This window comes from Apium graveolens, chromosome 3, assembly GCF_009905375.1.
Source record: "Apium graveolens cultivar Ventura chromosome 3, ASM990537v1, whole genome shotgun sequence".
Lineage (NCBI taxonomy): Eukaryota > Viridiplantae > Streptophyta > Magnoliopsida > Apiales > Apiaceae > Apium > Apium graveolens.
The window spans coordinates 48,145,089-48,172,650 of NC_133649.1; the positions used below are offsets into that span (position 1 = coordinate 48,145,089).

Here is a 27,562-nt window from a genome sequence, read left to right on the forward strand (position 1 = left end):
AAATGCAATTTCTTGCAAAATGTGCTATAACAATTAAGATAAGAAGATTAATGTTTAAAAAGTAAGTACAACTTACAAATAAGATAAATAATCTATACAATACTGTAATAATCAGAATGAAGTATAATTTGATATGCCTTTTTTGGTTGGTTTGGTTATTCCCATTTATGGCCGTAAATTCTTTTTAATCAAGTGATCAGGATTGTTAGATTCAAATACTAAAAAAAATATACACTACTCAAACTCTCAGGTTCAAACCCTGCCAACAAATATTTATATTATTATTTATACACTTCTAAAACTCACAGGTTCGAATTCCACCAACATCAAATATTTATATCATTATTTATACACTACCCAAAATTCACGTTCTAATCCCGCTAGCAACAAATATTTATATTATTATTTATAAATATACTAATAAGGTAATGATCTAAAAAGAAATTTATTATAATTTTAAATAATATAAAAATATTAATGAAGACCCGTATATTGTACGGGTTGTAAGCTATATATATAAAACATCCCATGTTGCACGAGTATAAAGGTATTACTGTAAATCCCGTAAAATTCAAATTGAATATATCCTTTCATCGTACAAAATTGTTATGATTTTGAATATTCTAAATGGGAAAAGTGTATCTAGAGACCATAATAAAAAACTTTTCTATTAGTGTGGTGTAAATTTGCAATTTTTAAAAGTCAAATTAAAAATTCAACAGTACGCATTTAAATATCATGTAAAACTAAGTAAGTATGTAAATTTTCGAATGATTTTATTATTTAGATCAGCCACTTTATAACAAAAAATAATCGTTCAGCTTTACCGCTAATATCATATAAAAAATAAAATTATTATAAAATCAATACTAGGCCACTTGGATTTACATGATTTTTTTTCTACAATTATATTTTGACTTAATATTGAGGACGATACCTACGGTTGAAAAATATTCGAGAAATGTGATTTTAAACCTCAATAATAAAAAAAAGTTTTGTATTGAATATTGTAAATTCAAAAAAGATGTGGTATATTTGTGTGAAGAAAAAGGTAGTGTAGTTTGAAATTATGCACATACGGATGAGTTGTATGACACAGTTGGTGAGCGAGTTGAGTCTGGAAAGTCCAACTTGTAGAATCAATGCACGTTGCGGGAGTTACATTTTCCTCAAACGCCACTTAGCCTTTTTATAAACCCTGCCTGCACACACTGTACATGACTAAAATTAATCCATTTTGTAACATTTTACTACTCACAATATGATCGTTGACTTTGCCAAGAAGCTTCTACTACCTTCCTGGTGGGAGATTCAAGTCAGTTTCGCTGCCGCCGCTTTTATTATTTCTATTTACTGCTTTTTTAGTTATTTCGCCGGAGTTGACTGCGTTGCCGATGATCGGAAGCTCATCGGAGATTCCGAGGCTTCCGGCGATGCACATGTTGATAAGCGGAAGGTAATTATGTTTATATTGGCTTGTATGTGTTTCTGTTTGTGATTTGATTATATTGTTTTGTTGATCAGTAGTTTTATGGCTGAGACAGTGTTTGGCTTGCGGTTATAGAAAAAGTATGGTTTAATTAATTTAGAGTGTGTTTTTGTCGAATTAGTAAGTCGGTCGGAAAATCGATGTGTTATTGTAGTTAGGATGCTTTAATTAGTGAAGGTGTGGCTTTGTGCCTACTAATGTGGTAAGTTTTGGAATACTCGAGTTATGTTCTCGTGCCTAATTAGTAATAACTAGTAATAAAATTTCACTTCAACGATCCTACTCAAATTTCATCTCCATCTATACTTAATCTATTTTCTACTACATACAGATTTTGAGTATTCTAACTGTTGTCTGCGTTACCGTTATATAGTGCATGAGATTACCTGTATTGTTGAGACCATTTTGATACTGTGTTTAAAAAGTTGAAATACTTAAATAGAAGAATTCTTACAAAAATAATTTCAGTATTTTTCCAAGAAACCTAAAAATGTTTAATAACATAATTGAGAAGCTTACAGGGGGTTACCTGATATAAGATTTACACCAACATAAATCTAACAGAACCAATATGTATTACCAACTAGATGAGCCTATTTTCTTAATTTATATCACAAATAGTTTCAGCTTAATGTCTCGCAGGCCAGTCTAAGTTGAGAATAGTTTTGTAAAGTCTTAAATGTGGAAATTAATAAATACAAATAAAAAACTAATTGAGGAGAGAAGTTATGCTCCTCATTGTTGAGGAAAGTTTTGGAACTCCTAACATTTTAGGGAGGGATTTTGAGAGTGTTGGAGATGTTTTTCATATCAATCTCTTCAAATTTTGACCAAGGAGGGTGGATAGAAATAGCTCTTGGAGTTGGTCCGACACAGTAATAATGTCAGGGCGGGGGATTTAGGAAACTCTTGCAATGTGCATAAATTGTAAATTTTTATGATGCGCAATATATATGATGGTATCAAGGCACTTCACCATTTGTCGATATTGTTGCGATGAGAAAGCAAGCGCTAGTGCCTTAGAATTATCAGTTTTATTAGGAGGAGACGTGATTTTTGATATCTATGTTAACTTGCTTGATGGAAATCAGCAGTTTCTAGATTACAAATCGCTATGATTTTAGGTTTAATAATTAAGATTATACTGCGTGGCTAAGAAATGTTGTGAAATCTCCTTGAATTAAGGATGCTTATATATTTGCATTACACTATAGATCAAATGTTATTTGTTCCATCGAGTAATTTCACTTCTTTGACATGCAGTTCTGCACTTATTTTGTAGATAGGCCAGCTGAAAGGAGAAAATCAGTACAATTTTGCATATGATATCAAGGTAACTGAAAAAGTCTCCTAATGTTATATCTAGTTTGAGTTATGCATACTCTCAGATTATTGTAATGATGTTTGATAATGAATACATTTTGAGAATTTTGTTTTAATATCTTTCATAGGAGTCGTGCATACCTCAAAAATTTGTATGATATTACACCTGACATTTATATGACTGATCAACACAACAATGTGCCATGTACGATATACTTGTGGCCACAATAGTGGGTCACTCATGATGCATAACGTGTATTAAGGTTTAAGTAAAGGAACGATATGGGTGAATCAAGACACGAGGGAAAATTCCTGGAGGATAGAATAAACAGTTATAGACCAATATGCTTAACATTGAATCAATGCTGCATGAGCACATTTGAGATAATAGAACTTGAAATCCTTATTTTGGAGTTATTTGCTTTAACTAGTATCTTGATAACATAGACTGATAATCAAGAAAAAAAATTGTTACTTAACGTGTTTCTAATTAGTTTAAAATTTTAATACTCTTGTATCCTTTGGAGCATTACAATTCCATTACAAAAAGTTTTTTTCTTAATGGAAGTTGTATTTTATGTTTCTAACTTTAAAAGACTATATCCGGGACAGTGACAAATTATAAGCTTTATTAAGCAGTTTGACAAATGTGCTGTCTGAAATGAGTTATTTAAGTTGTCCGTTTAAATCCAAATTGCAGTCTTCTATTTTGTGAGATACAGTTTGTCTTCTTTAATAGGGCCTTGAGCGCTGCCATGTAAAAGTCCCTGTTTTTATTCTCACATTCCAAAAGGGGATGATTTTTGTTCTAGGTGCTTTGATGTACTCTGTAGTTGTACACATCTTGTTTTTTGTGTTTGGCTAAGAGCCTTAACTTTTGCAGCAATCCCTAGGCATGGTAAGTTTGTAAATCATGAGAAGTATGAACGATTTTGGTTTTACTTGCACTAATAGGGGGACCATAATCCAATACAAAATATATGTAGAGCAGTAATTGAAGATATGATTTGTTTAACGTTTAAAATGATATCTTTCACTTATTATATCTTGTTTTAATAATTGCATTACATGAATCTGTTTTATTTCATCAATTTCTTGTCAATGAATGGTGGCACTTGTTTAAATTTTTAGGTAGAATTACTGGCAGCCAAGAATCTAATTGCTGCAAACCTGAATGGCACTTCAGATCCTTATGCAATCATCACCTGTGGTACAGAAAAGCGATTCAGGTGATTGGAATTTTTTCATTATACTGATTTTAGTGCATGAGAATATATACCATGCTTTGTAGTTTCTGGAATTATTGGTAATAATGTCAATCTATAGTTCAGATACCTGCCTTTTGGAGTTCTTTTGGTTATGGCTTATTGCATTTTATTTGGGTTTCTTATCAGCTTTAAGCTGATGTGAATATTCATCAGATTATTGTCTTTTGTGCCAATCAGATTAACCTACATTTCCATCGAATGTTGAGAATGTACTTTATAGTTGAATTTTTTAATAAAAATGGGTTTGTAGTAAATACAGCCTAATCAAAACATTTAAGAATAGGAAACTATCTTGAAAGGTGCACTACTCGCGTCTATAAATTAGTGCGTTATAAGTCATTTTGATGTGAGCGACCTGTTTATTTTTTGGTTATGGCGTTCTAATGTGTTAATTTATCACCACTGTATTACTATTTGTTTAGATCTTATGTTATTGTAGCATTTAATTAGAACATTTGTGCTGTAGTTACTTAACCCAGTGACCAAGTTCCTAATTCTCTTGTGCTCTCAGTGCAATATACAATACAAATATAGACAAACTGGCTTTACAAAAGAAAAGATTTATCTCCCTGTAATCCTTTTCTAAAAGGGTATCACTAGAGAATACTATTCTAAGATGATATCGAAGCACTAAAGGTTTAGTGATCAAGCTTCCCCGTAGGATATAGTCGAGTAGGCTTTCGACTCATAGAGTCGGAGCAAACTGTAAAGACGCTACCTTGATTGGGACGAGAAACGTGTTGTTATGCGTAGTACTAGACCTTACCGTTCATACATCTCTTGGTGTTGCTAGCTTCCCTAAAATGTTCTTTTTGAAGTTGGTCATGCCCAAGTTGTGCGAGGATATCCTTGGAATTTTTGTTAAGACAACACTCGTTGTTCAAACCTCTCTTATATCTATAAAGAATTTTACAGGCTGTGTGCTAGTTGTATGTTAAAAATCCTCTACAACACCAGTAAAATTATTATTTGGTGGTTCCTTTTATTGCTTTGTTTTTGTGTTTTATTGCTTATATACTATTTTTGAGGTAGATTGTTCCATACTAGTTAGAGTTAGATAATATGAATTTAGTAGTACTTGGTCGTGATTCTGATGATGATTTTTGGTGAGTGGAATCTTCCAAATTTGCCCTTATGATGAGTAAAGTAAATACATTAATGAGAGGGCTAAAGAATCAAAGGACTTCGATGCAAAATTTGAAAATGTTATTATGAGTCATGAAACTTCATCGAGACAGATATATATATAACAATTACCTCTCTTTTAATACCGTTGAGGAGGTATGGAGGTTTTTATGAAGATTTTGTTACTCGTGGCCAATCATATAAAGTTGAAATCAAAATTATGGGTATTGACTAGAAACTTACATCATAATGGAGGAGCGCAAGATCATTATACTATATTTGAGTGTAAACATGTTGAATATCATGACAAATGGAACCGTCTATTGACCATGGTTTAATATACAATCAATTCTTTGTTTGTATAATTTTTCAGAATATATAGGATTAAGATGGTCGCGTTCATGTTAAAGATTTGAAGACTCGATATGAAGGTATATACTAGTTGTTTAATCTATAATACCTGTGAAGTTGTGGAGAAGAAGGTCGACACAGAGATTGTATATGTAGTAGGGGCTTTGGCAGGGGTGCTCATATGAAGAAAGTTACTTTGAATATTGTTTTAGTGCCATTTGACATACATTGTTTTGACCTGAGGCAAACTTCACACTTTCACATTTATAGTTACCTAAGTGGTCGTCTTAGATTCAACTACAATTCGTTTTGGTTGATTCATGATTAAGGGTTTAAATTACATGATTGGCATTTGGCGATGATATGTTAAATGTATTCATGCAACTGCATTGACGAAAGAAGCAAAATAAGCATTGTTCATTTTGTTCATTAACCATTGTTTCGTTATATCAATATTCACAATGTTACAAATTCCCTTTTTAAAATTCAAATTTAATGTATGTTCATCGTTTAGAGAGCTACTTTATAGCCCCTCCTTTTCAATCTTTACTCTGTCTCTTAGGAATATGATCTAGTGATGGGCAAAGGTTTTGGAAACAATGGAGTGGTTGACGGATTTAGGAGAGATCACATTTATAAACCGATTCTAATTGTCATCCAAGGTTTAAAAAATTGGATAAATTTAATGATTTTAGATGATGAGCTGATGTAATAACCCGTAATTTTTAGAATAATAATAATAATAGAATAATAGAATAAAAGGATTATAATTAGATAAAGATTAGGATATTTAAAATTTAATTAGAGTAATGAGCCTAAAATTTGGATCAGATTTTAATATGGATAACTTGTAAGTCAAGAAATAGGATTTTGTATCTTTATAAATACATCTTATTCGCCTTACTCGTTTTTAAAATCAAAATTCACAGGGCTTTTTTATGCAAAAATCAGTTGTAAAATTCGTAGAAAATTCATCATAAGTCGGAATTCATTGATTCTAGACTTTTTGGAAAGATCTTTTTGTTCTCTAAAACTTTCGTTTTCGTGATTTCCAAGAAAACATCGTTTAGAGGGTCAAAAAGGGTAAAATCAGATCTAGTCAGAATTTGTGGTAAGTTTTCGATCGATCTTACTAGTGCTTTTTAAAATTGTGTGTTATACATGTATATCTGATTATCAGAACATGGCCAAGTGATGATAAATTTTAAAGTATTATGTGTTATAAAATATGTATCGAGGTGTATGTGTGGTGTCTATGTGATAATTTTGAATATGTAATTTATGTCATGGTTTGTGAAAATATCGAATAATAGCTTAGGACCGCAGTCACCGGATTGTAGTGACAGTTTCTGAAAATATAGGACCGTTATCACCGGTTTGTAGTGGTCGTGGCATGAATTATAGATTTTGAATTATTTTTATTACGTGATTATATGTATTGTATGCATCGAATAGGAATAAGAAAGTGTATCGAAAGTGTTTGTTTCGTATGTCGTTATCGTCTCGTATATCGTGTTTTGTTATATGTGTACATGTTACTTGGCCTACTAGTTGGATCGATTATTTTCTTGTTGGGCTGTATAGCTCATTACTTACAATTTCAGGTTTCGTCTAAGATTCGAGTCGGATAGCATTGGAGTTTCGAGGACCTTAGTTTTGGAGTAGATTGATTTTTTGACTTCCGTTAGGTGCGCTTTTGTAATAGTCACCTTTGTAATAGGATTTTTGATCAAGAAATTGTAATTTATTTTAGTTTTGATTTAGAATTAATAGTCCGAAAGGTCGGAGTGTTACAGTTGGTATCAGAGCAGGCTATCCTTCGAAGTATATTAGGTATGAAACTAGTACATTCTCTAGGGTGCGTTCCTATGGACCATAGTTTGACCTTTGGTAGATCGGGGGTAGATGTGTCACAAACTTTAGGATTGTTGTGAATTTGTGTACAAAATTCTTTTTAAGGACTGTAGTATGTAATAACCCTTAATTTTTAGAATAATAATAATAATTAAATAATAGAATAAAAGGATTATAATTAGATAAAGATTATGATATTTAAAATTGAATTAGAGTAATGGGTCTAAAATTTGGATCAAATTTTAATATGGATAACTTGTAAGTCAAGAAATAGGATTTTGTATCGTTATAAATACATCTTATTCGTCTTACTCGTTTTTAAAAGTAAAATGCATAGAGCTCTTTTACACAAAAAGTAGCAATCTTGTAAAATTCGTAGAAAATTCATCGTATTTCGGAATTCATTGATTCTAGACTTTTTGGAAAGATCTTTTCATTCTCTATAACTTTCGTGTTTTCCAAGAAAACATCGTTTAGATGGTCAAAAAGGTTAAAATCAAATCTGGTCAGAATTTGAGGTAAGTTTTCGATCGCTCTTACTAGTGTTTTTTAAAATTGTGTGTTATACATGTATATCTGATTATTAAAACATGGGCTAAGTGATGATATATTTGAAAGTATTATGTGTTATAGAATATGTATCGAGGTGAATGTGTGGTGTCTAGGCGATAATTTTGGATCTGTGATTTATGCCATGGTTTGTGAACTTATCGAATTAGAGCTTAGGACCGCAGTCACCGGATTGTAGTGACAATTTACTGAAAATTTAGGACCGTTATCACCTGTTTGTAGTGGTCGTGTCATGAATTATGAATTTTGAATTATTGTTACGTGATTATCTGTATTGTATGCATCGAATAAGAATAAGAAAGTGTATCAAAAGTGTTTGTTTCGTATGTCGTTATCGGCTCGTATATCGTATTTTGTTATATGTGTACATGTTACTTGGCCTACTAGTTAGATCGATTATTTTCTTGTTGGGCTGTATAGCTTATTATTTACAATTTTAGGTTTCATCTAAGATTCAAGTCGAATAGCATTGGAGTTTCGAGGACCTTAGTTTTGGAGTAGATTGACTTTTAGACTTTCGGTAGGTGCGCTTTTGTAATAGTCACCTTTGTAATTAGGATTTTTGATCAAAAAATTGTAATTTATTTTAGTTTTGATTTAGAATTAATAGTCCGGAAGGTCGGAGTGTTACAGTTGGTATCTGAGCATGCTGTCATTCGGAGTGTATTAGGTATGGGACTAGTACATTCTCTAGGATGCGTTACTGTGGACCATAGTTTGATCTTTTGCAGATCGGGGGTAGATGTGTCACGAACTTTAGGATTGTTGTGAATTTGGGGACCAAACTCTTTTAAGAAGTGTAGTATGTAATACCCTTAATTTTTAGAATAATAATAATAATAAAATAATTGAATAAAAGGATTATAATTAGATAAAGATTAGGATATTTAAAATTGAATTAGAGTAATGGGCCTAAAATTTGGATCAGATTTTAATATGGATAACTTGTAAGTCAAGAAATAGGATTTTGTATCGTTATAAATTAATTCTTATTCGTCTTAGTCGGTTTTTAAAATCAAAATGCGTAGGCCTCTTTTACACAAAAATCAGCAATCTTGTAAAATTCGTAGAGAATTCATCGTAAGTCGGAATTTATTGATTATGGACTTTTTGCAAAGGTCTTTTCGTTCTCTACAACTTTCTTTTTTCGTGTTTTCCAAGAAAACATTGTTTAGAGGGTCAAAAAGGGTAAAATCAAATATGGTAAGAATTTATGGTAAGTTTTCGATCGTTCTTACTAGTGATTTTTAAAATTGTGTGTTAGAGCAAGTCCAATGCTAGATGCAAAATGACTATAGTTATTGCTATAATTTGGCATCTAAAAGTGTTTTTTGGTTCTATAATAGAACTTGAACTTCAATGTTAGTTGCATTTTGAAACCAAATAATTCCAAATTTAACTCATATTTGTTTTTCCCTCCTATATCTTAATTAAAGGTTACCAATATGCATGTCATTTATGGTTACTTGATGATGTGGCATGGATGTATAAATGCATCATTGGTTTCAAATTTAGAACCAAGGATGCATATTTGCATCCAAGGATATAACTCCTTTGGAGTTGAAATTTTTAGCATTTGGTTTCAAATTATGGAAATGGCACCACTTATAGCATTGCATTGGACTTGCTCTTATACATGTATATATGATTATCAAAACATGGGCTAAGTGATGATATATTTGAAAGTATTATGTGTTATACAATATGTATAGAGGTATATGTGTGGTGTCTAGGCGATAATTTTGGATTTGTGATTTATGCCATGGTTTGGGAATATATCGAATAAGAGTTTAGGACCGCATTCACCGGATTGTAGTGACATATTTCTGAAAATTTAGGACCGTTATCACCGGTTTGTAGTGGTCGTGTGATGATTTATGGGTTTTGAATTATTGTTGTTACGTGATTATCTGTATTGTATGCATCGAATAAGAATAAGAAAGTGTATCGAAAGTGTTTGTTTGAAAGTGTATCGAAAGTGTTTGTTTCGTATGTTGTTATCGTCTTGTATATCGTATTTTGTTATATGTGTACATGTTACTTGGCCTACTTGTTGGATCGATTATTTTTCTTGCTGGGCTGTATAGCTCATTACTTATAATTCCAGGTTTCGTCTAAAATTCGAGTTGGATAGCATTGGAGTTTCGAGGACCTTAGTTTTGGAGTAGATTGACTTTTGGACTTCCGTTAGCTGCGCTTTTGTAATAATAACATTTGTAATAGGATTTTTGATCAAGAAATTGTAATTTATTTTAGTTTTGATTTAGAACTAATAGTTCGGAAGGTCGGGGTGTTATAGCTGATGATACATATTTAAACAAGAGTAGTGTGTATACCGGAGGGGGTGACGTGTGATACCTTTAATAGAGAGTACTTCGAATGCGTAAGAAGCCTTAAGGAGTCATTTATGTATTTCTTATAATATATTTCAAATACAAACTCGGTTATGTTCAGTAAAACCTCTGATTCTGATTCATAACGTTTTGACGAAAGCTAAGTCTTAGATTGCTGAAAGGGATTTTGTTGGTGTTATTGAAGTGGCTGGAGGATGGACTCGTCACTCATGTTAGTATTTTCTCTATAAAGAAAATTTATCGAATATTCTGTTGAGGGTTTCCTAAAGTAACATGGGGATAGAGTTATATTTTAGTTTTGTAAAAATTCCGATGGCATATGATTAGACTTTGTATAGTTGCAAATGTTAAAAATGACAAAATTTTTAAGGTTAACTATAATATTTTAATTAAATAAACTTAAAACCCTTTTTGTTGTTGTCAAGTTCACTAGTGGAATTCAATTGATTTTCTGTTTCGGTTTCAGATTAGATGACCAAATTTAATTTTTATATAGTCTTAAATTAGGTGAGCCAAATGAGTTACAACTTATAAGAGAACCAAGAACTTAATTTTGGAAGAAAGCATTAACCTTGGCAGTTTAATAGTTTGATTGTTTGGGAGGAAATAGTTTTTCCAAAGATAATCTTGAATAATTGGTCTGCGAAAGACTAAATATATGTTAATGGTAGTTTCTATATGCTGGTTCTACACTGTTAGTACTATAAATCGCGATTAAATTAGTTGAATACATTGTTCTGCTATTATATAAAAAGTCTACGGGACATGTGTTTAGTAGTACACCACCCTTTTCTATGACCCTTTCCATGTTTTATAGATATGTATCATATGATCCTAAACTGAACTTAGGAAATGTTAAATAAAAATGCACGTTTTTGCATGTGTTTTAAAACATCCGAAAATGACAATAAAAAAAATTCACGTTCACATTTTGAAAAGTTAATGTGTAATATAATCAGCAAATGACAACTGCAGTTTACTTTTTCATTATATCTGCATTCACATAAAAGGGTAATTGTTTTGGTACTGAAAGAGTTAGTATATTTATATCTGATGATAATATGTTTTTAACTTTGTTTTGAATTTCTATTAGCTCTATATTTATCTTTTGGGATATTACAAAGTCGGTTGTTTGAACATTATCCTTTTTAAAAAGATTTTTTGGACAGTATCTTGCTACGTATTTCATCTTTTCATCATTTACAAACAGACCTGTTCAACTCAAGAATTTGTTCTATTGGTGCTTTGTGTCCTGCAGCTCTATGGTTCCTGGTTCACGAAATCCTATGTGGGGAGAAGAGTTCAATTTTTCAATAGATCAGCTTCCTGTTGAGGTAGTCATCTAGATTTGGATGTGCAGTGACACTTAAATATATGATTAGCTTATGCGAGCTTCATGATTGATTACCCTGCTTGTTTGTTTTATTGATTTAAAATGATCATCAACATTATATGATTAGCTTGTGCGAGCTTCATGATTAATTACTCTGCTTGTTTGTTTTATTGATATAAAATTATCATTAACATTTAAAGGACAGGCTATCTTGTGTTGCAATTTTGACAACCGTTTCTATTTTTGCTTTGCCATGTTAGTACGAGCTCATTAATTTTATTCTTTTAGGAATATTTATTATTGCTTTGCCTTACGGATGATATGGTGTGCACACGCACTTAAAAGCCAAAGCCAGGAACACCTTAATGCATGATTAACTGCTTAAATATAATGTATGTTATTATTGAGTCACGTATGTACTAATTTTGTGATGAATATACCATCTAATAGCATATGTAATCTTTTCTAGGTATATTAGATATAAATTGTGCAATGATATAATTAAACTCAAAATGTCAAAGTATGGTCTCATTTGTTTCGATGTAATTCACGTATGTAATTACAATTTACTGGAACTTAAATGGGTTTTGGTATTTGTGTTTCTGTTTCTAAAATCAGACAAAGGAACTTCTATACATACACCAAAACGTGGGAAATTGGTCAGCTAGGTTACCCATAGTTACTCCAAGTTACGTATTTATCTAACTATTAAATGATTCAATTTATTAGAAGTAACTATGTAACTACTACTTCCATAGGGATAAACCAAACACTGATAGTTCAGTTCCTTTGGAATTGTGGGTTGCAACTTGGTTCCATGAAAGTTAAAATGCTTAGAGCAAGTCCAGTTTTTGGTGCTAAAATAGAACAACTCCAATGCTAATTGTATTTTACAACCAAATAATTACAAATTCAACTAATTTTTTGTTTCTCTCTCTCTCTTTTTTTAAGTACGCCAAAGTGCACTTCATTTATGGTTATTTGATGATTGATGATGTGGCTAGATGCATATATGCATCCTTGGTTTCAAATTTAGAACCAAGTATACATTTATGCATAGTATCTGAATTTGCAACCCCTTTGGAGTTGAGTTTTTTGACATTTGGATTCAAATTATAGAAATGGAACCAACTTTAGCATTGCATTGGACTTGCTCTTGACCACAAAATTAGTGAAACAAACCAGGCCTATATTGTATATGATTATATATCATCAAATAATATTATTATTCAGTATTACACAAACATATACAACGGTAGATGTACTAGGGGCAAGATGGACACCTGCCCTTTGTTAGCTTTTGTAGTTTTGTATATAATGTTGTTGATAATGAGAAAAAAGTCAAGTCCTGCCCCTTGTTAGCTTTTACAGTTTTTATTTAAATGTTGTTAATATTGAGAAAAATAAATTACCTGGATCGATTTTATAGTTCATTCTAACTGTTGTAAATTTTTGCTCAATTTTGTAATTATTACCAAGTGTTGTTAACTTTTGAGTAATATTTGAGTAGCTAACATGGTTTGTATGTAGATATTTTAATGTCATGTTGATTTAAAAAGCGTTGTTTGTGAAATATTTCCAAAATTTGCAGTGTCCTCCATCAACCCTAATGATTTCTCCCTGACAATCAAATTAAATTTGTAGAATATTTCATGGTGTATTTTAATTTTGCAGAAAATATAAATAATAAAGTTTGTCCAAATGACTTGCAATAATGTATACTCCCTAGGTCCTCAAATATTAGCCAATTTGAAAATAAAATAAAATTGTAAGTTATGTAATTAATTATGTATCTACCCTTTATTATTACGCTAAGAAACAGGTGTACATCCAAGTTTCAAAAGAGTCAAACATTGAGAATTGTAAAAATAAGATAATTTTGGAAATAATTTCATAAATTAATTTTTGAAAGATGAGAAAGGCATGTATCATGGGAAAAATTATATTTTCTAAAGGTGACGGCGGGCATTTAGGGACGGAGGGAGTATTATATCTAATAAAAAAATTATAAATGAATATGTTTGTTGACATATGGATGCCCCGACGAGAACCATACTCCCTCCGTCCTTTTGAGTTGTCGCATTTGTTTTTTTTTGTGCAGTCAAATTGACCAAAGTTTATTAATATTCTATAATTGAACAAAATAAAATAATTACATTGGAAAGTACATATAATATAATATACTTCAATATATAATTTTCAGTTTTTTTTAAAATAATATAGGAGTAATGTTTAATATGTGGTAAAAAATTAATCACTTTGACCCCTAAAAAAGGAAATGTGACAACTAAAAAGGGACGGATAGAGTATCTATATATCATAGGTTTACAGGTTTTGTGCAAGTGGAGCCTTGTTTTGAGTGAATTTATTTTTATTCTTTGACATTTAGGTTAGGGATAATCACGGTTTGGTTTTTATTTGGGCCGAGGTACTCAAAGCGAAATTCAAAATCATGCAACCATGCTGTAGTACATTATTTTATGAAAAATTTAACCCAATCCAAACCAAGTGGTCCTGTTGGTCTTGAACTATTTTTTCACTGTAATATTTATCTATTTATAGGATAGTATTGCTCCATTACTAAACTATTATTCAACTATTCATTCTAATTTTTGCAATTGTACATGATAATTGTTTCCTACGACCTTTCTAAGATCCGAGGAAGACAGCCTAAAATTTGTCAAAAGATCAAAAGTTTTGTTTGTTAACTTTTCACAATCATCGTAGTAACTAAAAATTTGTTTACCCAAGTGCTGTAGGTGTTGTACAACATGGCATGTTCAAATAAAAATTTAGATGTTCTGTCAACAACATACTTAGCATAATGCTTCATAACTATACAAGATATACTTTAAAGAATTGAATCCCGTCACTAATGTGGAAGCTGCAACTGATCTATTTAATCTTGCGGCTTATGAATATGAACGAAAGAAGCATACAACGGAAACTGAGATGGAAACAGAATATATAAATATATCCTACCAAATTCTACTATAAAAGATGGGAATACCAATACAAAACATCAAGCATAATTAGTAGGCCCGCAGAAAACTCAGAAGTGAAGCGAGGTTGACCGTAATCCATAATATCAAGAAAATAGCCAGAAAAGGGACAAAATAGATATCAGAAGACGGGGTTTGACAAAGAAGAAAAAAATTAAGAAAATGAGTCCAAAACCCTGAGGAACATATGCCAAGTCAATATATTTAAGAAGACGACTAAGGAAGATTAGGAAGAAGAAAGACGCTGTAGAAACTAGAAGGCGGCAGATTTGAGGTACTTGTTGTTCTATTTGTTGCAGAGGCAGTGGTATACACTTTATTTAAAATAATTATGGAGATCTAATATTAGATTGCTGGCTAGGAAATTTCTGTTAAAAAAAATGAGTCTAGTTTAATTTGAGTGTGCTCTGAACAGATTTATTAATGTGGTCCTGGTGCAAATGAAGAAAAGAATTATGCACAAATGAATTGAACTACCTTATTTTAGTGACTGAACCCGGTACTTTTGTTATATTACGGAGAAGAGAATGCCCTTGCATATAGGTCTAGAGGAGAGTGTATTTTGCATATACGTATAAAATTTGTAGAAGTTACATAGTTTCGAGGGAAATATTGTTGCTAAAAACATTGGTCTTCATTATATGAGAATCAGAATTTGCCTGTACTTAATTTTTGGTCATAACTATGACTCTTTGCTCTGAGAATCAGTTTCCATATCCTGGTTCATCCTTTGTTTCTCAATGTTGCGCCAGAAATGTCATAAAGCTTCCATACTCTATTAGCTGTGACAGCACAACTTAATGCTATACTTCTGCCCTGTATCTAATTATCGAATTTGACTTTAGTTAACTAATTAATCCGTTACATCTTTGGCTGTTTGATGACAAGGTGAGAGTAGTATAATTAATATTATAATCAAAGTGCTATATTGAAACTTAGAATAATATCTTTGAACATTTTGTACGTGTAGACAAATTAAATAATGGTTTTCTAAAGTTGGATGTAAGAGTTGGGTGTGTACAATGCCAAGGAAACCTCTTCATGTATAACTGCCCTTATTTTGAAGTGGATATTGGCATTATTAAATATGGGGTTGAGTTGGTTTTAATATCTTATACTGTTTTGGCAGATTAATGTGACTATATATGATTGGGATATCATTTGGAGAAGCACAGTTATGGGTTCGGTGGTGGTTCCTGTTGAAAGCGAAGGTCAAACTGGTGCAGTATGGCATACTTTGGATAGTGCATCAGGGCAGGTACTCCACTTACAAGTTTTACTCTTTTCAGTGTTTATTTTGGATATTTACTTGAGCAATATCTATTTGACAGGTATGTCTTGATATTAGAACAATCAGTGTCCCAGTAGACTCTACCAGGTAACTTCTACTGGTTGGCTTCAGAATTTTTTGTTCTCGACCTCCATGAGCTATATTTTTTTTATTTTATTTAATAGCAACTCGACTAGTAATACAGAAAAGGCAGTAGTATAATAATAACTTTTGTTTAAGCTAATTAATTTGTGTAAAGCAGTTACCCGTGATCTGGAGAAGCCATTATTTTAATGAAAAACTCAAAGGTGGTAGAACATGTCAATAAACTATACAGTTATCTATCACATTTGTTTCTTGTCGCTATATTATCTACCCTTCTGGTCTCTTTCGCACTCGCGTCCTCTCTACCCCTCTCCCTCTCTCTTGCTCCTTTACTCACTCCCTCCCTTTATATTTGTCCACGCGCATGTGTTTTCCTGGTGTATCATGTTTTTACTGATCTATTATCGGAGGCATGTTATCTTTGACAAAGCGAATAAGTTGAATGAGGTCTTTACATTATCCAATATTTTTTTTAATTTTGATACATGTGTGCTGCTGTTAGTTCTTGTCTTTTGTCAGAATTTTAAGAACACTATGTCCATGATGAAGTGTAAGATTCTTTCTCGCACTCTATTTTTCTAAATTGAATGTGCTTTGTCGCTATTGCTTGTGTTATGAACGTAGATTGTCTTCTTATATATTTTTTCTGAAACAAAGATGTGGATGATGTTAGGGGTCGAAGTGGTTATGCTGGTGCTAATGCTCGAAGAAGGTTATCTTTGGTTGAACAAGGACCTATTGTAGTTCATCAAAAACCTGGGCCGCTGCAAACAATATTTGAACTTCTTCCGGACGAGGTAACTTTATAATGCATTTTATTTTCTGGCATCTTAATTTAAATAGGTCTATTTTGTGTTTGTCAAATCTTTATAAGTTAATATTCATGCATTCAACTGGGCCTTTATGCGAAGTTGCTGCTTTTCTCATTGAGCATAACCCATTTCACTATTCAGATTGTTGAACACAGCTATTCGTGTGCACTTGAGAGGTCCTTTTTGTACCATGGACGTTTGTATGTCTCAGCATGGCACATCTGCTTTCACTCTAATGTATTTTCAAAACAAATGAAGGTTAGTTTGTTATTTTTCAAAAAATTAGTTCAGATGTTCAAGACTACTCATTCTTGCAAGGAGTAAGAAGATGATATTTTTGCTACACATAGCACCATTAGTTGGCAAATATTGTTATATAATTTGAACGAACTTTTGAATAATCTCTTGCTTCTTGAAATGATTGCATGCCTTGAACCTTTCTTCTCTTTTTGGTGAGCAGCTTCAAGAGTAATATAGTTATCTAAATAATTTTGAACTCCTATTATGCTCATTTAAATAAAAGAAACCTATTTGAATGATCTTGTAGAAATTAAATCTCGAGCCATAGTCATTAATGAATTGTCTTATGGTGATTTAGTATTTACATTTATGCTATTTGTTCTGTATATAATATAGCTAATATGCAAATAATATGTTATTCTTGACAGGTAATCATCCCAATAGGAGATATAGATGAGGTATACATTTTCATAAGGATTTCTCTGCGATCTTCATTATTTATTATTTGTAAATATATATAGATTGCTTGAATATCTTTAATATCATTTTAATTTTCAGATAAGGAGAAGCCAACATGCTCTCATTAATCCTGCAATAACGATAATTCTTCGCATGGGTGCTGGTGGTCACGGTGTACCTCCTTTAGGAAGTCCTGATGGTTAGTAACTCGTGCAATAGATCTAGCTCTACTTCAATGAACTGTGTGCCAGACTAGTTGATATTATGAGATTCATGACATATTAAGTTTATGTTACAAACTTAAATGCTTCAAGTGATTTGATATGGTGAGAACAAAGAAGAGCATGTGTTTGTATGTATAACGAGTGAAAAAAATATTATCATTAACAATTATGACTGTATGTACCTATGCTCCTGAACTACTTGGGTGATTTGTAGAGGAGAAAACATCACATCAATTATCTATACTATTGAACTATCGAACTTGTTATTTTTCTCCAGAATGCTAAACTAATGCAGTTTTAATTGTTATCCTTCTTCACTCTTGCTGTCCTCACATCAAAATGATAAACTCTACTTTTTTCTTTTTGTTTCTCTTTTCAACATATTTTTGCCATGTTTCGAGTGGACAGGTGCATTGACTATTGTAGATGACAGAATGTATTCCCATCATTAATATTTTATCACATAAATGTGTATGTGTGTGTGTATATATATATATTAATTATCTTGTTTTGTTTACGTTTCAATATCCTCCTTCCATAATTTCAGGCAGGGTCCGATATAAATTTGCATCATTTTGGAACAGAAATAATTCATTAAGAGGTTTACAACGGGCAGTAAGGAACTACCATGCTATGCTGGAAGCGGAAAACAAGGTCTGTCTTTGTACTTCTGATCAAATTCCTTTACCCCCTATGGTTTAAGCAACTCAGTTTTTTTTAAAAAGAACTTGTATACTTATAGAGGGTTGGTTGCATGTAAATTTTCCCTATTTTGGTCGAATGCTTAAGTTGCTTCATCTTTATGTATGCATGTTTATTTAAATGCATGTTCGTTCCTACTTAGTGAAGAAATATTATTTTTTATCTATAGGTGATTACCTCATAATTTTTCCTACATATTTTGATCTCATATACATATTTATATATATATATTTATATAAAGTAGTTTGTGGGTCCCACATAAAAGTCTAATGAATGATATATATATATATATAAGTTATATGTATATATAACTTTAATAAAAAGTAGTCTATGGGTCCCACATAAAAGTCTAATGAATGACAGCACTTCTGGTAAATAAGAGCAGGATTAGGATGAACAATCGTATTTTAAGAAAAACTATTCAGAGTTTCTTCACAACATTCAAATTCTGGTAATTCGTTAAGCTCCTAGCTATTGTAAGTGTTTTAAGTTGTTAGTATGGGGACATAATAAGGTGGTATATGATGCCTTCACATGTTAAGTTACAGTTCTCCTAAAATAGAACATCGGAACAGGAAAAAAGCTTAAACAGAGTTTTATATTATACTAGCTTAAAACCTGTGTGATGCACGGGTTCTGTTAATATTTATTTTTTATATGATTTTATTGAAATTCTAATATAAATAAATAAATACGTTAATTAATAACAATATAGTTATAATTTGATTGTGTATAACTTTAAGTTAAATCAAATAGTATAGTATAAAATAGTATTTGGTTGATGAGATTTGAACCATTAACCTTATTTATAAATAATAATTACATATTAGATGTTGGCGGGGTTTGAATCTGTGAACTTGGTTAGTGTATTTATTTATAAATATTAATATAAATATTTGTTGTTCGCAGGATTCGAACCTAGAAATTTATTTGTAATTTTATAAATGACTTAACAAGTCATCATCTATCTGTTGGCAGGATAAAGTGCAGTCTGAACTTCGTGCACATAGTACTTCTATCAATAGCACCAAGACTCCTGAGCAAATTGTGCCCACAGTTGGGAAATTACAGCCTTTTGTCAAAGACGAAGTTCTTGTTAGCATATACGATGTATGTATTTAATTTGTGGTCTTTCTCTAAAAACTAATAATAGGTAATCGTATGTTTTTTTCTTCTGAAACATGTATTTTCTTCAGGCTGTTTACCCGACCACAGCTGAGAAGTTCTTTGAGTTGCTGCTTAGTGATAGTTCAAATTTTACAAATGAATATCGTGCAGAAAGAAAGGATGCTCATCTTACTGTAAGTTATAGCATTTCCCCTCCATCATGCATAATATATCACTATCTATTACTATAATATCTCATTCTTGTGTTCCAGTATGCTGCTGCATGATACACTCTGGACGTAACTTGTTTGAAGCATGAGTACTTATATTGTATATTTGAGGATTATTTTTATAATGATGAGTTGCTGCAAAACATAGAGAGAAATAAGCCAAATAATTGGCTACATTGTAAAAGATGTGACATTAGACCAGTGATGGAGTGGAATTGTCTTGCGAAGGCATTGGAACTCACAATAATAATATTTTTTGACCAATATATGGACTTGATATATATTCCTCATACTAGCTTATATTCCATGCAAAGAATGCATTGATGTTTTAAAAGGTTATTATTACTAATTAAAAAACTTTATGTGTGCATTCTTTTCTAAATGAGCCAGTGCTTGTATTAGTATTATAAAAATAAACATAAATATAACTCCAAATAAAAAAATTAAATTTTATCAAACATATAGAAAATATTATAATGTGACCAAGTCATAAGTGTAAATCAATGTGTATAGAATGTAATATTATCTAAGATTTTACTATAACAATTAATTATTTTATTGCTTTAATTAACCCGAAAGAATAATTTATCACTATCACTATTAATAATATATAATAACTAAATATAAAAAGTACTTATTATTATTATTATTACTATTATTATTATTGTTACTGTTATTGTTACCGTTATTATATTTTAACCCAAAGGAATTAAATGTTCTTGTTTTCAATAAATAACTCATTTGTATTGTTAGATTTAACATCTTTTTTAGAAAGACCATATTTTGATTACAATAATTTGGTCCCTAGGACTAAATGAATTATATTATTATTATTTTAGTTTAAAAGAACATGCTCCGACAATCGACCAACTAAATTAATTTTGTACTATTTTTTTGCTGTTCTTAGATAGGTCAATGGCATGCTGCAGCTGAATATGATGGTCAAGTCAGAGAAATTAAATTCAGGTCCCTTTGTAACAATCCTATGTGCCCTCCTGACTCAGCAATGACCGAGTGGCAGCATGCTGTTTTCTCTCCGGATAAGACAAAGCTGGTTCGTCAGCTTTGATACTTAATTTATTGAATCCCCCAACCCCCTTCAATATTTCTTGCTCGTTTTATCTATCTGCACAAGTCGAATCGCCTAGTTCATCAGTATTTTCCATGGCAGGTGTTTGAAACTGTACAACAAGCACATGATGTTCCATTTGGATCATCTTTCGAGGTACATAATGTTGTTTAAAATCAGATTTGCATTATCATTCAAGAAGTGATATGAACTTTTTTTTTATCATAATTTCCAAGTAAATGACATGTTTAAGCATTTTGTCATTTAATTTTTTTTGATAATATTTTGTCAAGTATATGAATATATAAAAAGAAATGGGAAAGTTTCTGTTTCTATCTGGGTTTTTAGTTGCACAACACTTGTACTATCTTGCGAAATTGATCCTCAATCATCAAGGATAGACAACTTTCAGACGGTGCAATAGCCAGGCAAAAATTTTAGGGTGAGCTGAATCTCGCTCTATAAAAATGGTAGACAAAACACGTAGACACTATAGATACAGGTAGATACATTTATATTATTAAATTCTAGTGGAGTCCTGAATTTAAGTTATCCATTATATAGTACTACATTTATCAGTATTCATCGAAGATAGCTTGTTATAAGATATAGTACTTGTCAACAATTTTTGTTAGGTGTACTATTAAGTTATATTAATAATATGAACTTGCAAATTTGTGAAATCTTTAATTCAAATTAGTTAATTATATTTTTAAACTATTAATGAATACAATAGCAGCAACTAAGGTCAAGATATTAATCTGGATTTATCTGCCGATCAATACTATTAGTTGCACTACGTATCTAACACATTTGGCATAAAAATAGCGTCGAAAGTATATTTGGGCAAATTTCAAGCAGCTAATTTATAGGATAAAAATAATTATTGCATGCTACTGCAATTGGTAGAGAGAATTCAGGGGGGGGAGCATGGCCTATGAATGGCGCCCCCCCTTCTTATATATATATATATACTTTCTTGCTTTCTGCCTACTGGGATGCAGAAGTCATGCCTTTTTCTTTTTACGCAATATTATAATGTATATGTATGAAGCGAAGATGCATTGTATACCAGTTGATATGGTTAGCTTTATGGTATTATAATACTCAGTTTGCAGCTCTTCCTGGTTGATAGATATACAACTACTAGAAGGGATTTATGCACTTATTCCTCTTAAAGAGCTTTATCCCTACTCAAAAGTGTAAAGTGTCTGTTTGCAGAAAATGATCTCGGGCATTGTCAGATACGATAGACGAATCCATGACCTCTCGGTCATGGTTTGAGCACCTGTCACCACTGGACAAATGTGATAATCATATATATTTAAAAAGATATTATGATCATTTTTCATGTTTACTAATATTAATATTATGATTTGTTAAATGGTTTCAAACGAGAAATCTTTGTGTAAATGGTGTGCCGAGGGGCAATCATTTCTGAACAGCTGTGAACTCATTTTACTATGTTAAAATTTATAAAATTTTAACTCACTGCAAAATGGTTAATATACGATAAACTATGGAACAGTTTCAAGGTATCATATTCCTATAATTTGAATCAGGTATTGAATAAACTACACAAAATTGGATGGGCAAACATGCATAGTTGTAAAATCATATACCTTTAACCATATGTAGTTCAACTCTTACGCTGTGTTCCAGAAACTTTTTTTGGAGAGAAAAGAAAAGAAATGTAAAGAATACATTTCTTCAGCTTGTTCCCGAACAACTTTTATGAAAGAAAGGAAAAGAAAGCTGCAGATTTGGGAAGAAATTTTCTTTATTTTTGTCTCCAAAATCTTCTTCCCACTTTTGGAAAGATTAGGAGAGAAAGGAAAATTGGTTATTTTCTATTCTTTTCTTTTCTACCCTAGATTTGGGAACACAGCGGAAAATATGCTATCAAGTGATTATTCACATAGAACATGGCCTAAAACCTTACCTTGAGGGGAGGAAAGAGGGGCAATTTTAAGCGGAGGGGCAATCTTCTGAACAGCTGTGAACTCAATTTAAATTGTTAAAATTTATAAAATTATAACTAACTGAAAAATTGTTAAAATACGATGAACTACAGAAGAGTTTCAAGGTATCGAGTTGCTATAATTTTGAATCAGATATTGAATAAACTACACAGAAGTGGATGGGAAAATATGCATAGTTGTAAAATTATATACCTTTAGGCTCTCACCATATATAGTTCAGGCTTAAGAAAATTCTTCATGAACTATTGCCCCTCTCTCCTCCCTTCAAGGTATGTTATGTCGTGTTCTATGTGGATAATCACTTGATAGCAGGGAAATATTGAGTTGTGAACTTGTACTAAACATTTGTTCCTCCCTGAGTACTCTATTTGAGCTGTTATCAACACCTTCATCTAGTTACAAATGGAGTTGGGCAAATTTGAGTTTAGAATTATGAAGAGGCGAAAATATTATTTCAATAGAATAATTATGTTCAAGATTAGGTTTGTTTACACATTAACCATGGATTTCAAAACTTCAATGAACTCCTGGTACCTTTGGTTTTTTAAACATTTTCAGTTGGAAGACTTAGTTTTTTTTTTTTTTGAAATATGTTATTACTGTAGAAATAATGAGCTATAGAATTATTGGTTACTTGTTAATTTTTTTTCTTTAGTTTTTAGTTAAAGCCAGATTCTGAGCATCATTACGTCACTCGGATTTACTTATTTTAATATTCCTTGTTCTAGTTTTTTACTTATAAGTAGAGCTGCTGGAGAATATGACATTCATGATGATCTTTGCATGTTTACCTATTGCCTAACTCTGCAATATTCCAGCTTATATATTTCTATATGTTACTGAATAGAACATTTAGTTGTAAAATTCTTTTCTTGCTCTTGAATTTGCGTGCACACACTTACTCCCGTCATTTTTTATGGAAAGAATTGGTTAGAGAACCTTACAAATAAATGAATTGTATTAATGTATTTTAATGTTTATTACTGATTACTGACATGGCTGGGCTAGTGGGCTGTATTAAACTAGTGAAAAATTTCTAGGCATTGTTTGTTATAAAAATCTTTGTTCTGATAAGGACCGTAGAAATTGAATTTATTTTGGTCGTGTTGAATGAGAACTAGATTGTCCCCATTAAACATGATTGAGTGGCACATAATATCAATTTCATTAACTTCCTAAGCATTGTTCTGTCTTTTCTTTTATTTATTTATTTATAAATTTAATTTTCCTGCCAGATACATTGTAGATGGTCCGTGTCTACCAACTCTGATTCATCATGCAACGTTAATGTGAAAGTTGGTAAGTATCTTCTGTAAGATGCAAGCATTTGTCATTATTAATAAAATGTCATTATCAATTGAAGTAGTAGTTTAGGTACATTTGGCTAGTGCGTTTGACAAATAATTGCTGGGTTTTATTTTTCTTGCCATATGCATAAGACTCTACTCTCCTTTACTTTTGTTTTTCCACGCTAGTAACTTCTTGATTGTCTACATCCCTTCAGCCATTTGTTTCAAGTTCAACCCTTTGCAAGAAGACTTTTTGCTCATTACTGAAGCATATATACTATGAAACAATGTCTTTAAGAAACCTAGATCGTAGAGAAATGTCTATGATCATGATATAACCAGTGTCTGGCAGTCTCTTATCTAAGAATCTTTAACATTGGCTGAAACCCCTTTTAATGGTACGTCATCATAGTACCATGGTTAAAATCCACTTTGCATATATTGGGAAATTCTAGGTTCGATTCTTACAGTTATATTAAGTAAATAATACTGAGAAATGTCTAGGTTTGATGTTAGTTGAACACTACAAAAATTAAACCCTTGCCATACTCAATTATATCATTTAATGAAGTATGAAAACACAAGTTATAATAAGTTTTATCGAAAAATTATTTACTACAATTTGGATCACAGAAAATTATCATTACAAATTAACTTTGTTATCATCTTTAAACCGTACTGTTTTAGTATAACCATGATATTTTGAAATCCACATTTCATAGTATTATCGATTTGATTCAATACTATTGTAAATATCGATTAATATTAATCTAACAAAATTAATATTACGCTAATGCTAGTATGTATTAAACATTTAGATGGTGTCGTTTATGCTAGTACAGCTTACTCACTGGTATGTATTGAACATCTGATGGTATATTATATGTTGTTATAAATGTTGGCAGTATAGATATCTTTATGGTTTATCTGTCTGCTGATTACATGTTTGTGGTGCACAGACACAAGCCTAGAAATTTTCTTATGACTTATATAACTTGCAAGATGAGGACCTAGTTTCTTAAATTGTAAAAGATGTCCTTGTTTAAATCATGAACATATAAAACTCAGACACCAAATCACATAGTGTTAGCAGATGTGTTCTGGCACTTGGTTCTGGTCTAGGTCCTCAGCATGTCAAATTGTCAAATTATCGTAAGTAGTTGCTATTACATCTGGGTTCGCTAGAATTTGGGTATGCCACAATTATTTATACTTTCACACAGCATCTTAATTTGTCAAATTATCAGGAGTAGTTGCTATTAAATCTGGGGTCGCCAGAATTTGAGAATGCCCTATTATATTATAAATCTGGGATGGCCAGAATTTAAGAATGCCACAATAAATATGGAAAAAAAAGAGATGTCATATGTGTAAAAGAACATGTACATGTTGGCCGATTTAGTTATAATGATTAAAGTTTCAAGTGCACCGTAATTTTTGTATATAGAATTGTGATGTTATCTTATGTTTTCTCCATAAATTGAACAGGTGTACATTTCAAGAAATGGTTGATTATGCAATCAAAAATTAAAGCCGGTGCTATGATTGAGGTATCTCATTTCTTTTTCCTGGTTTAAAATGTGGTCATCATAAAATTAATTATCTAAGAAAGATTCAGCTCTATTGAATAGTAATAGCAGATGTATCTTATGATTATAAATACAGTATAAAAAGGAGGTGGATTTAATGGTCAAGGTGGGACAAGCTTATATTCAGTCGAAGACTACTAGTGACAGTGACATCATTGTTGCCCCTATATTGAATGCTCAAGAGAGCACATAGAGTAGTAAATGCTTAAACATTATGCTTGTTTTGTATAGCAATTGTCCAAGCCTTCTGTAGCATTTTACTTGTCCAGTCCACACTGTATTTAATTAGGAAAAATATGTAGTATAGTTGTCTGATCAACATAGTAGTTAATAGAGGACAACTGGTGTGCTCTTGTAACCCTTCTGTAGTAAACTTTTATGTCTTGACTTCTGTGTTGTTGCTCGGGTCATCTTTCAGCTATTTGGTAGTTACCCTACATGTGAGTCTCTTCTCTTATTTTAATTTGAGCTGTAGGCTTGTAGCAAACCAGGCTTTTCTAAATAAACATTTTGGTTGAGTAGAGATATATATTTGAGATAAATATGTATAGTCTCTTTATTGGAGTTGATTTGAGTAATGAATAGATCAATGCTCTAGCATCTTCTGTGCTTTCAGCTTGATGCCAATATAAAACTCAACACTCGCCATCTTGATTTCATTTCATTTTCATGTTAACATGACTTAGTTTTCTGGTTAATTCTCTTGACTTGTCTGATCGCAAAATTCACAAGAGATTGGGCGAGCAACTAACACTTGTCATACACAAATTTGTCAAGGTCACTGAAGCTGCAAAATTAGTTATAAAGTTTCCTGCAGGTTTGTCCCTGAGAAAAATTAACAAGAGGATTTTCGGAATTTTATCTGAGCTCTGAAAAATGTATTCCTGTAATCTGTCTAGACTCCAAAGTGCAAAAAACAGAAACATGTTAATATGCTTCCAGACGGTGAGGGTTGAGAAGCCATTTGATTACATGCTTGAAGAAAGAAATTATTCTTAACTTGATCAGTCTAGGCAATTCTATTGCTCAATTGCCAGAACCAGTGAAGTGAAACAGTATGGCATTCTTGAAATTGCTTTTGAGCTATCTAATGATTGTATGTAGGAAGATTATTCTTTGCACTTCTTTCTTTAGCCGGGTTCTCATTTTCACTTGAGAAATGGACGATTGAAATGGACAATTCTTGACGATTTCCAACTCGACTGTTTTAGTGTACTTTTTACACATAAAATGTGCCTTTGGGCTCATTTGTTAAATATGAATAATATATTCTGAATGATTTTAATTTCTGAATGAATAACTAATCTGAACTGAATCAGTAATATCTGTTTGATATATTGTATTAAATTTTCTGAATGAAAAAAAACCCATTTTTTACATTAAACTTATCATTTGTTTTTGTAGTGTTTTACCAAATTTAATTTAATTATTTCACGAATATAAATTATTATTACATTTTATAATAAAACAAACATTTCATTTTTAATAATTTAAAGTATATACACATTATATGGTGATAATAAAATAATTTAATCAGTTAAATTTTTAAAAAGAAAAAATGTTTTTCTTTCAAAAAATAAAAGAAGCTTTAAAAATATTACATTAATAAAATTATATTTATATTATTAGTACTTAAAGATGACACATGAGGGGAGGAGAGGGGCTTCTGAATGGTTCGTTCAAAATATTTAAAAGGAGTGATTCAGAATAATTTTGAGTCGTCCAGCACTTAAATAGTTAAAGCAAACAGTCTGAACGAAGAAATAATCACTCATTCAGTTCAATTAGAATGGTTCCTTTTTTAACAAATGGGGC

At 31.4% G+C, this 27,562-nt stretch overlaps 1 protein-coding gene across 2 annotated transcripts; it reads left to right on the forward strand.

Annotated features, from left to right (window-relative positions):
* The first annotated feature begins 1,116 nt into the window (after positions 1–1,116).
* On the forward strand, positions 1,117–26,186 carry LOC141712243 (BAG-associated GRAM protein 1). 2 transcript variants are annotated; one of them, XM_074515105.1, is made up of 18 exons: positions 1,117–1,456; positions 2,772–2,822; positions 3,944–4,041; positions 11,593–11,668; positions 15,799–15,927; positions 16,001–16,047; positions 16,718–16,841; positions 16,998–17,114; positions 17,525–17,554; positions 17,655–17,754; positions 18,327–18,433; positions 19,460–19,591; positions 19,678–19,782; positions 20,726–20,872; positions 20,990–21,043; positions 24,105–24,168; positions 25,647–25,708; positions 25,824–26,186. In XM_074515105.1, exons 1-18 carry the CDS (start codon positions 1,262–1,264, stop codon positions 25,938–25,940), a joined length of 1,755 nt encoding a protein of 584 aa, XP_074371206.1. In that variant the 5' UTR covers positions 1,117–1,261; the 3' UTR covers positions 25,941–26,186. The 2 variants fall into 2 exon arrangements, with proteins under 2 accessions (XP_074371206.1, XP_074371207.1); XM_074515106.1 differs by having other exon boundaries at positions 16,727–16,841.
* Positions 26,187–27,562: the final 1,376 nt, after the last annotated feature.